This window comes from Mastigoproctus giganteus, chromosome 1, assembly GCF_048544385.1.
Source record: "Mastigoproctus giganteus isolate SK-2022 chromosome 1, ASM4854438v1, whole genome shotgun sequence".
In the NCBI taxonomy this organism is placed as follows: domain Eukaryota; kingdom Metazoa; phylum Arthropoda; class Arachnida; order Uropygi; family Thelyphonidae; genus Mastigoproctus; species Mastigoproctus giganteus.
Genome location: NC_143575.1, coordinates 221,489,230 through 221,506,576, shown reverse-complemented (window position 1 = coordinate 221,506,576; position 17,347 = coordinate 221,489,230). Strand labels below are relative to the sequence as shown.

The 17,347-nt window shown below is 38.5% G+C and overlaps 1 protein-coding gene across 1 annotated transcript in view; it reads right to left on the bottom strand.

Moving 5' to 3' along the window:
* Usp32 (Ubiquitin specific protease 32) overlaps positions 1-17,347 on the bottom strand; it is an 837,997-nt gene that overhangs the window by 53,782 nt on the left and 766,868 nt on the right. Inside the window, exon 32 of the mRNA XM_090368859.1 lies at positions 9,433-10,041. Within this exon, the coding sequence (XP_090224985.1) occupies positions 9,433-10,041 (609 nt within the window). The remainder of the gene's footprint in view (positions 1-9,432; positions 10,042-17,347) is intronic.

The window sequence follows — 17,347 nt, the reverse complement described above, 5'->3', positions numbered from 1 at the left end:
CAAAGTAGACAGGCTGCCAAGGCAGCTCATGAGGTTTTGTCAATGACATACAGGAATTCTGCCTAGCAGGGATAGAGGCAGTGATTATATCTTTGTACAAGGCAATGGTCAGGCTACATTTTGAGTACAGAGAAGGGAATGAGATTGGTAAAGGGAATAAAGGGGTACTCTTATCAAGAAAGGCTTCAGTTCTGCAAATTACAGCACCTGGAGACTAGACGCCTTTGAGGTGTCTGATTGAAGAGACCCATCAATGCTGACGGAATTTTTCCTCTTGCTCAAACCAGGCACACATGAGGGGGCACAAATTCAAATCGAGGCAGGATGGTTGCAGAATAGACGCGCAGAAGTTTGCCTCTAACCAGCGGGTGGTTGTTTGCTGGAAAAAACTTCCATCTATTGTTGGGGAAGTTGATAGCTCAAATAAATTCAAGGACGAACTAGACAAACTATTTGGAGGGAATGAATAAGTGAAATGGTTTCTTTTTTTTGGCTGATGCTGTATAAGCTTACTTTCTTGTATCATTTGCCACTGCTAATGCTAAAACACCAAAAACTGTCAGACAAAAAACTGGTCACTAAGGGGGGGGGGGAAGCTACTAACAATCAACTGTGTTTGTGAAAACCATATTAGTAAAATATCTTCTTAATGTTTATCTGGTAGCAAAGTTTCATGGAAAATTTTCTATTGCAGTTGCTGTACATTCATCAAATGCTAGTGTCAAAAAGCCCTGTGTCCACTTTGGCTCTCATGCCAAGAAGAAACAAAGTGTGTGCTACTAATAAGGAACTGTTTTTGTTTTTTTTGGAACTATACTGGTATAAAATCTTCTTGAATGGATATATGAACATATAGCAAAATTTCATCAAAACCTTTCTGCTGGAAATTGCCACATAAAATGGCAAAAGCTAGTACAGATAAAAAACTGTATCCCCTTTAGGATGTACTTGAAATAAACTGCATGCTACTCACTGACACACACACACACAAGATACATTCAAAAAGTTCCTGGAATTTTACTATAAAACTTTATTTAAAGGTGATCAGGTTCATTTGGGCTTATGAACCTAATCACCTTCAAAGTATCTTCCTTTTGGACACACAGGCTTGCACCACTGGTCTTCCCAAACTTTGAAACATTCTTTAAAATCACATTTTTTTTGGTGCATGTAGGGCTGCTTCACATTTTCTTTGATGTCATCGACTGTAGCAAAAAGACAACTCTGAAGTCTCATTTTCAGTTTAGGAAGCAGCCAGAAATCAAATGGTGCAAGGTCAGAGTAGTACAGAGACTGCTGCATGATTGTGATTTTTATTGCAGCAAAGAACTGCTGAACTACCATTTCCATGTGACCGGGCACGTTGTCATGGTGCAGGATTCAACCATCCTTCCATTTCTAAGGTTGTTGTCACCTCACATTCTCATGCAAATGTGTTAAAACCTCAATGTAGTAAGCAACAGTAATGTCTCTCACCAGTCACAAATTTGTGGTGCATCAAGCACTCATTGTCAAAAAAAAAAAAAAAAAAAACAGCATGATTTTGACGTTGGATTTTGTTGTATGAGACTTCTTGGGCCATTTTTGTGTGGCATTTGGATGATTACACCTTGGTCTTGGAGTTGTAGGCAAATACCTAGCTCTCATTCCCAGTGAGCACTTATCTTAGAAAGCTCAGATCCTGTGTAGATTTTTTGAACAAATCATCTGCGATGACTTTCCTGCAGTTCATTTGATTGTCTGACAGCAAGTGAAACAAACTTTGCGTGCGTGCACGCATGCGCACGCACACACACACACAATGCATCTCTATTTAGGGATGTGTCTCTTGTGTCAGGATAGTGTGCACTGAGTCTAAAGATGGTTCAACTTCATGAGCAATCTCAACAGTCATTTGCCTATCATTTTGCGAAAGTTCCTTTACTTTTGTAATATTTTTGTTGCTTTGTAATGTCGAGGGGCATTCACTGTGAGGTTCATCTTCTAGTGTTTCCTGTCCATTTATAAATTAATTATACCACTCGGACACCGCTGTTTTCTTCAAAGCATCATTTCCATAAACTTACTGTAATGCTTGCAGTGTCTCTGCAGCACTTTTCCCAAGTTTAAAGAAGAATTGAAGATAGCACACTGTTCAAATTGCAACATTCCACAATCAATTAGCTGTGACACACGAATGAGGTGGTCAAGCCAGTTCCCACTTGACACACAATGCATATTCACATGCATGACTGTTAATGCCCCACAAAACCTTGCGGCCATATTGCAAAATAAAGAATGGCATTCAGTGCATAATTTTTGAATGGCCTGTTTCATGTAAGGTGCACTCACTGCATAAATCACACTAGTAGGCAGCTTTCAAGCTAAAATTACATTTAAATAAATTGTTATATTTGTGAAATAAATTATATTTAAATGATATAACATTAAAAATACATAATTCACAGTACATAATATATAATTCAAATCCATTATATTGTTAAAAGAAGGGATAACATTTCCAATTTTAAAATATAATTGGGATAACCACTAAATTTACAAGGGGAGAATGAAAGTGACCTTGCTGATTTAGCTGTGCTCACCTTAGTGTTACACAAATACAACAAAGGCAATAATGTGGCAAGTCTAGTTTTAAAATATCCATAAGATTTAAAATTAACACAAGACAGGAATTTGAATTAATATACACTGTACAGATGACAAAATAGAACAACTATATAAAATTTTGGAAATTTCTTCATCCGACGCCCACATCAAATTGATCTGGTTAATAAGTTTGTAACATGAAAATATCCATATTAAAAGATTGTTAATTTATACGGTTTTTATAAAACTAATCTTGTCTTCAATTCCCCATATGGAAGAGCAAAGCACAGCCGATGTACATCAATCTACCCCAAACTAAACCTATCAGCAATGATAGACTAGAAACAGAAGTCAAGTGTCAAACTATATTAAAAACTGTATTAAAATATTTTAGACTAGACTTCTTTATACATGACCAGGTTATTTCGGTTATTAACCGTGCTCACAAGAAGTAAAGTGACAAATTTAACAATATCCACTCTCTTATAATTTAAAATTAGTGCACCACAACAAGATTATTTTTGTTAACCAATGTGAATCATGCTATTCACACATGCACGTAAAGGTCCATGAGTCCGAAATGGTGTATGGTCTCTGCACATTTATAGAATTACAGTTTAATTTAATTTAAAGTGTTCTGACTATTAAGAGTTTTATGTATTCATTCTGTGTATTAATTACTTTAGCCTCGTTAAAAAGAAAAACATGGTTCTCCTGGATGGCGTGAAAGGAAAGTTCAGATGCACCTGTCCTTTTCGCAGATTAGTTTTATAAAAACCGTATAAATTAACAATCTTTTAATATGGATGTTTTCACGTTACAAACTTAGATTTTTATATTATATTAACCGGATCAATTTGATGCAAGTGTCAGGTGAAGAAATTTCCTACAAAAAGGTATGATAATCTATCTTATATTTAAACAATATTACTTAAAGTAGGAAGTATTGGACTGTATCGCTCTTATATTTTGAAATCTTAAATAAAATTTTGGATAATATCTGACCTCAAAGTTAAAAGATGTTATACATTATATGAAATAATATAAATTCATCATTTGTAAACAGACATTTTAAAAACAGCAGACATGTTGTCGCCAGTTAAAATCTGCCCGAGTGTAGAGGGTGCAGGCAGATGTTTAAAAGCAAATAAAGTGAATATTTCATTATGAAAATGTAGGCAGTCAAAGCAGTATATGCTGGATTGACAAGAGTACTCAATGGTGTTCTCATAGTGGGGGATTAGCAGTCAACAAGAAGTGTGCAAAAAAAACTTTCCAGTGGAAAGCTGAGCCAAAACAACTTCTCTGTATGCTGGCCTAATCGGGTACAGTTTATTGCTTCTTTGTGCCATAACATCTGCCATGTACAATACACTAGAAATGGATTATTAGATTATATCACTAAGGAATTCTACTGATTTGGTTGGCACACTAGCCAACTCATTCCCTTTAATTCTACTATGACCAAAAATCCAACAAAAATGATTTTGTTGGATTTTATACAATATGTTATACTACAAAGAAAGTATAACATATTGTATATTCTGCAAAACAGTTTGGGTTATAATGAGTACTTTGCATAGATTGTACTCAGATAATCACTTTAAGTGCAGCATGATCACAACATATTCAAGTGAAACATGATCTGGAAAGCTGTTGCCAAATGGTTAGTCAGCCCTGAGACCGCATCATAAAGACCTTTTTCGTGTGGCATAAATGCATATAGTCATATAGGAATGATTTTATATGGATTTCAATAAAATGCACATTGTAAAAGCAGCTGGTATCTATGTGATAGGGACAATTCATTAGTCTCTACATATAAACTATGGATTAGAGAGATGTGAAAGGCACCTGTAACAATATGGATGGTATAATGATGGACTGGAACTAGCCATCAAAGGTCTCTTTCTCTCTCTCTCTAGTGGAGAGAGAGATACTCAAGCACCATAATCCAGTTCAGACCAATGAATAGCATACAATAAGAAAGGAACACCTATCTGTACCTCAAGCAGGGGCATAGAATACATGTAGTAAACTAGTGCAGTACACCCCTGGCCTCAGCAAAAGGGATCCCCAAAACTCATGACACTTATATTGAACCAATAAAATTAACAACATGGGCCCCCAAATTGAATTTTGTACCAGGCTCAGGAGTTTACTACACCAGTATCACACAGCAGAATTACAGAGAAATGAGGAAGGTAGGGCATGAAGAATGTTCATGTCCTTTGTACGCTTTGTCTATAGCAGACAGATATACTAAATAAAAGCCAGCTTTTGGTCAAATATAACTTCTAGGAACTTTTCTTCTAATTGCTTCTTTCAGGTATTTAGTGTTTTATGGGGGCTACCATGCATGGATGCCCTACAAACAGGCAACTTTCATTAGGCATTCATAGTGCTTTGGATTGGCAGTTTATATATCTCCTGACTTAAGTCATTTAGCTGTGGGCAGGAATGTTCTCCAGCTTCTGAATGGTGAGTTTATTTACTGTTATTTCGCTGTTGGAGTGAATTATTAAAAAAAAGTTGCAACCAGGTATATCATTCTGTCAGTTTTTTTTTACTCATGGCTGTATCGGACTAGGTGCCTCATGTTTATGTCCTATTGTGTTCAAATTTGAAAACTCAGTAGCTTTCTAGGTTCTAGGAGAGCCCTTTTCTCCATTTTGCCCTAGATGGGAAAACTTATTCTGACCAGATTATCAATCCTGCTACATGGAGGCAGAAGCAGTGCCACCTGCTTCTGCACCTTCTTCTAGACCAAGTGGTATAGAGCAATAAGTATGTGCAGAGAAAGAAAGGGAGGGGGATTACTTTCTTTCATAATCTGCGATCTAGTAAAGTGGATTTCTTTATTAAGGTTTAAATAATTGTGCTTTTTTCAGAGAAAGATGAGCTTGTAAATCAAGGGAATGAGTGTATGAGGGGGCACTCAATAAGTATTTATCCTCCTCTAAAAATTATTTCAGGTAAGGGTGAATACCTGAAATAATTTTGATATTATGTATATATATATATATATATATATATATACAGGGTGATTTAGGAGGAATAGTAAATATTTTGGGAGGTTATAGTATCAATTATTCTAAGTAAAAAAAGTTCATATAAACATATGTCCAATTCTCAATGGATGCAGAGATGCACTGTTTGAAATTGGCATGCACAGCTCCCTGAATCAAATGTGACCAAGAAGCAGTTATAACCTGATGCTGTTTGGTGTTAGAAGTGTTGTTAAGAATGCTGCACATCTTAACGCATGCTGAATATGCCGATATGGTGTTTGTCTACAGTTTTTGTGGTGGAAGGGCTACTGCTGCTTGTAGAGAATACCGTTGATAGTTTCCTAACTGCAGAATAGTGGATTCAAGAGCATTTACTAGAGTTTTTACCAAACTGCACGAAACTGGTACAGCTCTCAGTGTTCATATTTCTTCTGAATGTGGAAATGAACAAAATGTGGATAAAATAGAATACATTCTTCAGTTGGTAGAACGCAGTCCTACTATTAGCATACAAAGAATTTCTACCATATCGGTGTTCCACAGACAAGAGTATGGCAAACATTACATGAGCATGGCTTCTATCCAAATAGCGGGTGCAACACCTTCAACCAGGAGATGATGCCCAGCAACTGGAATTTTGTTGGTGGGTAAATACTAATCGCCGATTAATTCCATTAATACTGTTCAGCAATGAAGCTACTTTTGCCTGTGATGGTATCAACAACACCCGTAACTCTTATAGTTGGTCAGACGAAAATCCACATGCCACAGTAGAAACAAATTTTCAACATTACTTCTCTGTAAACGTGGGGTGCGATATCATTGACAATCGGTTGATTGGGCCTGTTGTTACAAAATTGTCTTTCAGGGCCCATTTACCTAGAATTTCTGCAAAACCAACTTCCACTACTATTGGAGAATGTTCGCTTGGCTACAAAGATTGGTATGTACTTTCAGCATGTCGGATCTCCTGCACATTATACCTGTCTAGTGATACAATATCTAAATTGAACTTTCCCTGAAAGATGGATCAGCCACAGTGGTCCTGTTAATTGGCCACCAAGGTCTTTAAGACATCACTGTTAAATTTTTGTTTGTGGGGATGGATGAAAAGCACAGTATACAAAGAAAAGGTAAAGACAAGAGAAAATTGCTCGCTCGCATTTTGGATACTGCTGCCCTCATAAAGGAATGCCAAGACGACTCCAGAAGGATAACACGTCATATTACCACAAGAGTTGCAAAGTGCATTGAGGTTGGCAGTGGGATTTTCAAACATTTATTGTGAACTGTAAAAAATTTGTCAATTACTTGTGTTTTGTATCATTCAAAAAGTCAATAAATACAAACAGCAAGTCATTTATCGTTCTTTAATACCTCTCATAATGGTTTTGTGTGCACCAGTTTTCAACAGCTGTATCTCCATATCCATTGAGAATTGGACACGTTTATATGAACTTTTTTACTCAGAATAATCGATACTATAACCTCCCAAAATATTTACTATTCCTCCTGAATCACCCTGTATACTGCTAAGATTCATAAGCTATTGTATGTTTATTTGTTTTTCTAGATTCATCAGTTACCGAACAAGTCATGAATACAGTAAGAGGTGATATGCTCAAAAAGATTGAGAGGTCCATCTATCGATCCATTATAAAATTTCTTCATTTGCAAGGCAAAAAAAAGCAAAAGAAATCCACAAGATAATAAAATCTGTTTATGAAGACTGTCCATGATATGAGACTGAAAAATTGGAAAAGACAGTACAGGTGGGGGGAAGCAGTGCCTAAGAGAAGGAAGATCCATCTCAGCTGCAGACCTTGCTATTGTGGCTAAAATGGAACAACTAGTCCTTGCAGATAGACATTGGCTATAAATATTATAGCAAATAAAGTTAATATTGGCCATCGGTTTGTTTGCACCATAAGGCATGAGTTCCTGCACATGTCAGGCAGCAGCTCTATAGGGTCTGAGATTATTGACACCTAAAAAGTTCCACAGAAAAGAGTGTTCTACACAATTTATTGGAGCTCCGTAGAGAGAGATTATTGAAAACTGTTTTGACTGAAGTAGGAGATGAATGCTGAGTACCTCACTATGATCTAGAAACAAGACAGATGAGCAAACAATGGAAACATTCATCCTCATGAAACCTCAAAAAACTTAAGGTTCAACAAGGTCACAATGTCACTCTTCTGACTCTAAAAGTATCATCCTTACAGATTACCTCCCAAAAGGCAATGTGGTACTCTCCATGACCACAGCATCATGGAGAGTACCACAGAAATCTCCTGGGAAAAAGTTAATGGGGAACTATCAAATTAAAGGTGTGGGAAGCTACCCAAAGGTATTCTAACAAAGCTCCTGCTCACAAGACTGATCTTACAGTACACTTTACAATCAGGTGTGGCTTTGAAAATCTGAAGTGCCAACCTTGTTCTCCTGATCTCTCAGCTTCAGACTTCTTCCTCTTCCTTAAAATGAAGAAACCATTACAGGGCTGCAGATTTCAGACTGATGAGGAGGTAATTAATGAAGTAGAAGCCTGATTTTCGACTCGAAGTGAGGAGTTCTATTTAAGAGGCCTGAAACAGATGATAAAAATGTGTAGCTCTTAAAAGGTACACAGAGAAGAATGAAATTAACAGGCAAGTTTCAAATCCCGTACCGCATATATATATATATATATATATATATATATATATATATATATATATATAAAACTTACTGTATATGTTAAGCACTTGTAATAAAAAAACAAAAAAAAAAAAACATTTTACATTTATAAAATAAATTTAATACAGATTAATGAAAAAATATTCATCCTTACAGAATGGCTGTAATGAGGAGCTCACAAATGCCTCATGTGCATTAAATTAACACTAAAAACTAGCAAATATGAGCTGTGGGTTTCCATCACTTGAAATACAGATTTTAATTTTGGCAATAAAAGTAGAATTTTAATTGTATGTTCATTTCAGATTTTTTTAATCTATTTTTTCCATCACATTGTAAGTGTGCCAATAACGAGCTGCATGTGGCAAGTATATGTTTGGATCATAAGACACAGGGGAATTTTAAGCAACATTTTCCAAGAAAAAAAAAAAAAAAAACTTTTCACCCCTCCTCCAGAAGAAACCAGTCATTGCCAACTGCATTACAGAAATGGAAGTATTCAGAAAGTAAACCTCATAACCATGCCATTTTCCCTATCACAGTTGTGGATAAAAATCTCATATTTTCATCCCACACAGTAGTTTGGAATACAAATAAATAAATTTTATGTTTGTACTTCGGGATGAGTACACGAGGTCAGAGGAGTTCACAGGATAGAGAGAGAGTGAGAACACAAGAACATTATACTGCATTTAATAGATTTGATAGTAGAGAGCTATTACGTGCTCGATACTGCATTTAATAGTCATATGAGCTTGACCATGGTCCCTTAAAGTGCACGCTCTTTGTACCTGACCATTTGGCTACAGAGGCAATACAACAAATATTACTCCGAAAGCCACATTTACTCTAGCTTTATTTTACCTCTTACTTCTCAAGCAGCAGTAGCCACAGATTTCTCTGGTATAGAATAATTTATTTATTTTTATTATTATTTTTTTAAATGAACAAGCATACCTTTCATTTCAGCTATAGAAAATGCTCTACTTAATTCTCAAAAAATATTACTGTATATTTTTTCTTCTAAAAATTAGGCTTAGACACAACAATGTGCATAGCTAACTTTAATAATGGAGCAAATGGTTTTCTGCACTAAAATATTATTAGTCTAATGGAGCAAATTTATTAAATTTGATTAAATAAATAAATTACTTACAGCTAAAGAATACAATTTATATTTCAGAGAAAACGAATGATACTTTTCTGACAGTTTATGTTGATGAAAGTCTTGGGAACCATAAATATTGAATATATTATGTTCACTGCTTAAAAAATGTCTGTTATCTCCACATTCTTCATTTAGGGGATGGCTTGAAACAACACTACCATTTAACAGTTTTTTTTTGGGAGGATCACCTCCACCATGTGCTGGTGAGCCACATTTAATGCCACTAGGGTGTATAGTGCTACCAGTACTTGTTGCACATAAATGAGAACAGTTCTGACTAGGAACACTCTGAATACTGTGATCAGAAAGCCTCTTACTTAGGAGTGGGCTACTTGTTTTAAAGTCATTATAAATTTCACCATTCATGAAACAAGTTGCTACAGGATCACTATTTACAGCACCAAGAGCACCTAGCTGAGAGCAAGTACTGCTGGTATACTTTGAGGTCTCAATTTTCTGCTGGAACATAGTAACTGCTTTTCGTGGAACAGGAGCTAAGTAGTCAGTAGGATCGAAATCTTCAAACGGAAACCGAACTATTTTGTGTGACTTGACCCATCTTCCATTTAAGAGTTGAAATCGTTTCAGATGAATAATCTATAAAGGATAAAAACATTGTAAGGAGAATGGAAACTGTATGTATATATAAAACTGTTCTTATGCAATTTGCTTTCTTTTTGATAATGTATATAATATAATACACTAAAAGGACAGGACAGAATTCATGGGATACCTGGTTCCTGGGCAATGTGATGCTATCACTCCTCTTGCTAGTGGATGAACCCACCACTTGGCAGGTATATAAGTACACTGCATCACTGCATTCACGTAGACGGTAATTCAATGTCAGTATGAATAAATGTCATGAGTTAACTGACTTTGAAAGAGGGATGATAGTAGGTGCCTGATGCATAGGTCACTCTATCGTGGAGGTGGTACAGAAATTGCACTATCCCCATTCGACAGTATCAACGTTGTATCGGGAATATGCCATTTCAAAAATAACATCTCATTGTAGACAGTGCTGTGGGTGGAGAAAGGTGGTGGATGAATGTGTCCATTGACATCTGTCTCGCGTTTCAGCCAACCAGAGAGCGACTGTGGCACAAATCACCACTGACTTCAATGAGGGAGGTGCCAGAAACATTTCTACCAAGACCATCGGGCGATCATTAGTCGCAATAGGTTATGGGAGCCACCAACCACCAGAGTCCCATTGCTAACACCACGACACAGGATTCTATGCCTCAAATGGACGAAACAACATCAGCATCCGATGTTGGAGACGGGTCTCCTGGTCTGATGAGTCCTGTTTCTAATTATATTTTGAGCAGATGGGAGGGTGTGTATCTGGAGGAAAACACACAAAGCTATGCACCTGTCATATAAACAAGAAACTGTTCAGGCAGGTGGATTCCCGGTAATGGTCTGGGTCATGTTCAACTGGCACACATTGGGCCCTCTGGTATGTCTAGATGCATCCCTTTATGGTCATCGTGCACCCACAGGGCAATAGACTCTTCCAGCAGGACAATGCACCTCCCCACAGAAGAGCATTCCACAGATTTTACAACCACGAAATGGCCACCCCGTTCACTGGATATGAACCATGTGGAGCATTTTTGGGATGCTGTGGAAAGGTCCGTTCGAGCTTTGGATCCTCCACCCAGGAATGTGCCGGAATTATGGACAGCGGTGCAGCAAGCATGGATGGATGGAAATACCTGTGGAAAGCTTTCATGAACTAGTGGAATCAATGCCTAGCCATGTGACTGCTCTTATCAGGGCAAAAGGTGGGCCGATCCATTACTAGGTAGGTATCCCATGATTTCTGTCCACTCAGTGTATAAAGAAATGCTAAATATTGAAAACGTAATAAAATAACAGTAACGGCCAGAGTGATTTGGGGTAAAACAAATTTTAATCCATTTGGCATTGTGGATGTGGATAGTTTAAATAACTTTAAGGAAGAAATAGACAAATTATTAGAGAAATTGGAAAAATGAGATGGAGGGTTTTTTTCTTTTGGATGATGCTGTATAAGCTTGCTTCCTTGTATCATTTATCATTATTACTAATACTAAAAAAAAATAAGGAAAAACAAACATTTGTCTACTAAACTCAAACTAAATCTCCTTTAAGTGAAGAGTTTGGTTGCAAACCCTTAATCTATAGGTTTAATAACACTTCTAATATTACTGTAGACACATTAATACTAAGTATCTTGTATATCTAAGAGATATCTGACACGTTTTGACACTAGCAATCACAGAGTGGACGTGTGTCAGATATCTAGCAGTCACAGAAAGTGGACATGTGTCAGATATCTCTTAGATTACATTCAAGATACTTAGTATTAATGTGTCTACAGTAATATTAGGAGTGTTATTAAAGCTATAGATTAAGGGTTTGAAACCAAACTCTTCACTTAAAGGAGATTTAGTTTAAGAGTTTAGTAGACAAATTTTTGTTTTTCCTTATTTTGTTTAGTATTAGTAATAATGATAAATGATACAAGGAAGCAAGCTTATACAGCATCATCCAAACCCCCCCCCCCATTCCACCTCATTTTCCCAATTTCTCTGATAATTCATCTATTTCTTCCTTAAAGTTATTCAAGCTAGCCACATCCACAATGCCAGATGAACGAAAGTTTGTTTTACGCCCAATCACTCTGGCCGAAAGCAAATTTCTGCATATATAGTCATCCATCTTCAACTTAATTCATGTCCCCTTACCGTATATTATTCAAATAAGAGTAATTCAACATTCAGTTCATTTAAAGTCCTAAACTCTTCAATCAGATCTTCAGATGCTTAGTTTCCAAGTGCTGAAATTTTCAGAACTGGAGTCTTGATAATAGTACCATCTTGTGTCCTTGACTAATCTTGTTGGGCTTCTCTGCACTCGTCCAAAGAAATTCACATTCTTCTTTTAATAAGGCTTCCAGACCTGTACATAGTACTCAAGATGTGGAAAAACCATTGCCTTACACATAAGGTACGTTCGTGTCAGACGGCACCTGGGATTTCTCTCATCTCTGCGTGTGTTTCGCTGTATCGAGGACAGTACGCTGTCAAGCCAGAGGCTTGAAAGTGTGTGGCCCGTGTCTGTGCAGTGTGATATGTTGTGCCCATTGTTTATCCGGCTTATTGGCTGCCAGGCCCCTAGTGGGGCCCGACGTTGCCCATATCCTGCCACGTGGAGGCTAGCTGGGTGTATCCAGTATCACAACAAATTGCTCTGGCAGGTTCTGCCACCTAGTTTCCTGGGATTTCAGTGGCTAGGACCTATTTAAAAAAAAAAAAAATTTGCGTTTGACATTAATGCTTAATGGGATTGCTGTTAGGAAATCACTGGTTGGGGTTGAACGCTAAAGAGATGTGTTAAAGGTCAAATAGGTCAGGCAAAATTTTGATGTTATTAAATTTAGACATGTGAGGCTTTGATTGATTGATTGATTGATTTAGTTTTTAATGGCGCATTGGCAGCTAGGGTCATAATGCGCCAAGTCAAAGTTTAAAAGCTAGTAAACAATTTGTTAGCCTAGCCTACCACGTCTAACAAATACTGTTATCTAACAAAGATAGAAATAAAAGTAAAAATATAAAACTTAGACCTTTGTATAAAAATTAATAGAGTGTAAAAAGTTAAAAACGTCAGACATGTTGTCTCTGTCACCTAAAATCTCACTGAGTGTAAATGGTTCAGTCAGATTATTAAAAGCGGTAAAACACAAGCGTCGTGCTTCTATAAAAACAGGACATTCTATGAGAAGGTGATGGACCGTTAAAATAATGTTACATATCTCGCACATAGGTGGGTCATCCGCCCTCAGTAAATAGGAATGTGTTAGATGACTATGACCTATGCGGAGCCGAGCAAGAACAACTTCCTCTCTTCGAACCCTGCGTAGACTGGACTGCCATTGCGAAATCACAGGCTTTATGTGATGTAGTTTATTTGTGACCTGTCCGTGCCAAGAATCTTGCCATTGGGAATACAATTTAGAGCGTATTATTTGCCTGTAGTCTGTATAGGGGACTGACAGGCAATGGTTATCCAGGGAAACGGCTGATTTTGCAGCGGTATCAGCTAATTCATTTCCCCGGATCCCAATGTGGCTTGGGATCCAGCAAAAGCGAATATCAAATTCTAATTCCACGAGAGGAAGAAGAATCTGCCGGATCCTGGACAGGATCGGATGAGGATTAAACCTCACCGACACTAGAGCCTGTAACACGCTCAAGGAATCACAATAAATCATATACCTTTGGTAGTTGCTATTTTTAATGTGATATAGGGCTGTTTCTATTCCACGCAACTCTGCAGTATAAATGCTAGTTTCTTGTGGGATCTTATTGGATAAAGTTTTGTTAGGGAACACGACAGCATATCCCACATAGCATTCTAACTTTGAGCCGTATGTATAGACTGGTAGAAAGTCAGAATACTGCTGTCTATGTGATGCAAAGAGTTGCTGGTAGACAGATGGCAGTGTAGTAGCCTTCTCCCAGATCTTAAGGGAGAAGTCACAAGGTGGAAAATAAGCATGCCAGGGTGGAAAGGATTGCCTTGGTGATTGGGCAACATTGTCTACCGTCAAGTTCAGCTCATTCAGCAGCCCTTGAATGCGAATACCAAAAGGTTTGTTGGCAGTCCGACGGGAGTTGTAGAGGTTTTCCCAGCGTGGTTCAAAAACGGATGGCCACGTGGGATGATCGGGCAGGGATTTCAATTTGAAGGCGTACTGTAAGGACAACTGCTTATGTCGAAGAGACAGAGATGATTCATTTGCTTCAACGTAAAGGCTTTGGACAGGAGATGTGCGAAATGCTCCAGTGGCTGTCCGGATGGCTTGATGATGGATTGGATCTAACCACCGAAGTGCACTATCTCTAGCAGAACCGTAAACCTGAGACCCATAGTCGAGTTTGGAACGGACAAGTGCCCGGTAGAGACGAAGAAGGGTAGAACGATCTGCGCCCCATGAGGTTGACGAAAGGGCACGAAGGATGTTAAGCCCTTTGACACATCTTGTCCTCAGCTGACGAATATGTTGTAAAAATGTCAGCTTTTTGTCGAAAATAAGTCCAAGGAATTTGAATTCTGCTACAACTGGGATGTTATTTTGCCCAAGCCTTAATTCTGGGTCAGGATGAAGATTACGTTTGCGACAGAAGTGTACACAAACAGTCTTCTGTGATGAAAATCTGAATCCATTAGCCAAAGACCAAGCTGTAAGATGGTCAATGGTTTTCTGCAGTTGCCTTTCAATGACCCTCATATTGCATGAGTGACAAAATATAGCAAAGTCATCAACATAGAGGGCATTGTTTACAGTGGGTGGAAGTTGTTCTGCGATAGAGTTTATTTTGATTGCGAAAAGAGTGACACTTAGAACGGATACTTGTGGGACTCCCTCTTCCTGAGAGAAAACTCGAGAGAGGGTGGATCCTAAATGGACTTGAAACTGGCGATTCGAAAGAAAGTTTTTAATAAAAACAGGAAGGTTACCTCTAAGACCAAAGTTATAGAGGTCTTTTAAAATCCCAAATCGCCAGGCTGTGTCGTACGCTTTTTCAATATCAAAGAAAACTGCTACCAAATGCTCGGATTTAATAAAAGCATCACGAATGGACGTTTTCAATCGGATTAAATGATCCAGAGTGGATCGATTTCTTCGGAAGCCGCACTGTGTCCTGGAAAGCAGACCATTTGTTTCTAAATACCATACGAGGCGTGCATTAACCATTCTTTCCAGGACTTTGCACAAACAGCTTGTCAGAGCAATAGGACGATAGTTACTTGGATTGCTAGGGTCTTTTCCTGGTTTTGGGAAAGAAAGGATGATAGCCCTTTGCCAGGAATCCGGAAATTGTTTGTGAATAAAAATTCTGTTAAACAGAATTAACAGGTGACCCTTAGATTGTGGTGAGAGGTGTTTTAGCATTTCATAGTGGATGTCATCGGGCCCCACAGCACTTGCATGCGTGAGAGCGAGTGCTGCATTTAACTCTTCCTATAAAAAGGGCTTGTTATATGATTCAAGCCCTTTTGAAGAGACGTTCGGTGGGTTTTTCTCAATTTTCTTTTTCAGGGCCAAAAACTCTGCGGGAAAAGATGTTATTGCAGAGATTTTTGCAAATGTTTCCCCTAAAATATTTGCAACTGCAGTTCGATCTGCAATTGGACATCCGTTGTGCTCGAGGATCACTGAAGGGCATGGTGGATATTTTCCCTTCATTTTCCGGATCTTATCCCAGACTACTTTTGAGCTAGCAGCCTGAGTTATGGAAGATGTAAAACGAATCCAAGATTTCCTTTGGCTCTGACGTCGTACATAACGTGCTTTTGCACGAATGATATTAAATTTTCAGTGGTGGGATATCGGCGGAATATCCCCCATGCTTTGTTTTGTGCTTTTTTTGCTGCCGTGCATTCTGAATTCCACCAAGGTTTGGGGAATAGTGGGAACCGGCTGGATGATTTTGGGATTGCAATTGCAGCTGCTTGGACAATTGTTTCTGTGACATACATGACTGCTTCATTGATTGGCTCCTGACTGACTGTAGTGATGTCAAAGTTTGCCAGATATTGAAAGGCATTCCAGTCAGCCTGATCGATCTTCCACCACGGTAAACTAAATGGCAGACAGGGTCTACCATTAGTTAGGGTTGTTATCACGGGGAAGTGATCGCTTCCATATGGATTTTCTTCTACCTCCCAAGTAAGTGAAGGAAGGAGAGAAGGGGAGCAGATAGAAAGATCAATGGCAGAGAATGTACGGGTAGGCATGTGGAAGAAGGTGTTTGTTCCCACATTTAGGAGGGAGAGATCATTGTCAGTGAGCATATGCTCTATGACTCGTCCCCTTCCACTGATGTCAGCACTACCCCACAGAGTGTTATGTCCATTGAAATCCACAAGAATTAAACAAGGGGAAGGCAATTGCATGATAAGATCATCAAGGTCTTTCTGGGGGATGTCAATCCCAGGTGGCATATAAACAGAGCAGACAGTTAATAAGAACCCCACTGTAAGGCGAATTGCTACAGCTTCAATGCTAGTTGTAAGCTGCAAAGCCTGAAATGGGATCTGGTTGCCGACGAGGATTGCGACTCCTCCGTGGGCAGAACCATCCACAATTCTATCCTTACGAATGATGGTAATGTTATGCATGGTGGGGTCATCATTTGCCTTTAAATAAGTCTCCTGTATGCAAAAGCAAACTGGTTTGTGCTTTTGCAGGAGTGCCTTGATGTCATCAGTATTTTGCCGGAATCCACGACAATTCCACTGTAGGAATTTAGCCATTATTTGGACTTGGTGGGTCCATCAGGCGGCTTCCGAGGTGCTGAGGGCTTAATTTTGTCAGTCTTGGATTTATCTTTCCTGGGGAAGTATGGACGCTGTCCTGTGTCCATTTCTTCCTCAGCAAAGAGTTCCAAAACTGACTCATCATGTACCTCCTTCTGCTCGACATCCATGTTTTCCTGGGTACTAGGTGCTACTTCCCCTTTCTTATTCTTTTCTTTTGCTACTTGTGGAGCATTAGGAGGTATCGATATAGGAGTGGAAGCTGATTGGTCCTTCTGTGCAGGTTTTTGGGAGCTTAAAAGATAACGTGCAATGGGAGTAAATGATTCTTTTGGAGGGACGGACATGTCCGTCTGAGTCCCAATCGAACACCTCCCTGCTACCTTCTGGGCGTAGGTAGGTTTTTTGATGTTAAGAGGTTTCACTGCTTTTCTTGCCTCCTGGTACGATATGTTTAGCTCTGCCTTCAGCTGTTGAATTTCTTTTTCTTCTTTCCACCTCTGGCATGCCCTTGAATAGGCTGGATGTTCTCCCTCACAGTTAATGCAGGTGGGTTTAGTGGCTGAACATGCTGTTGTTTTGT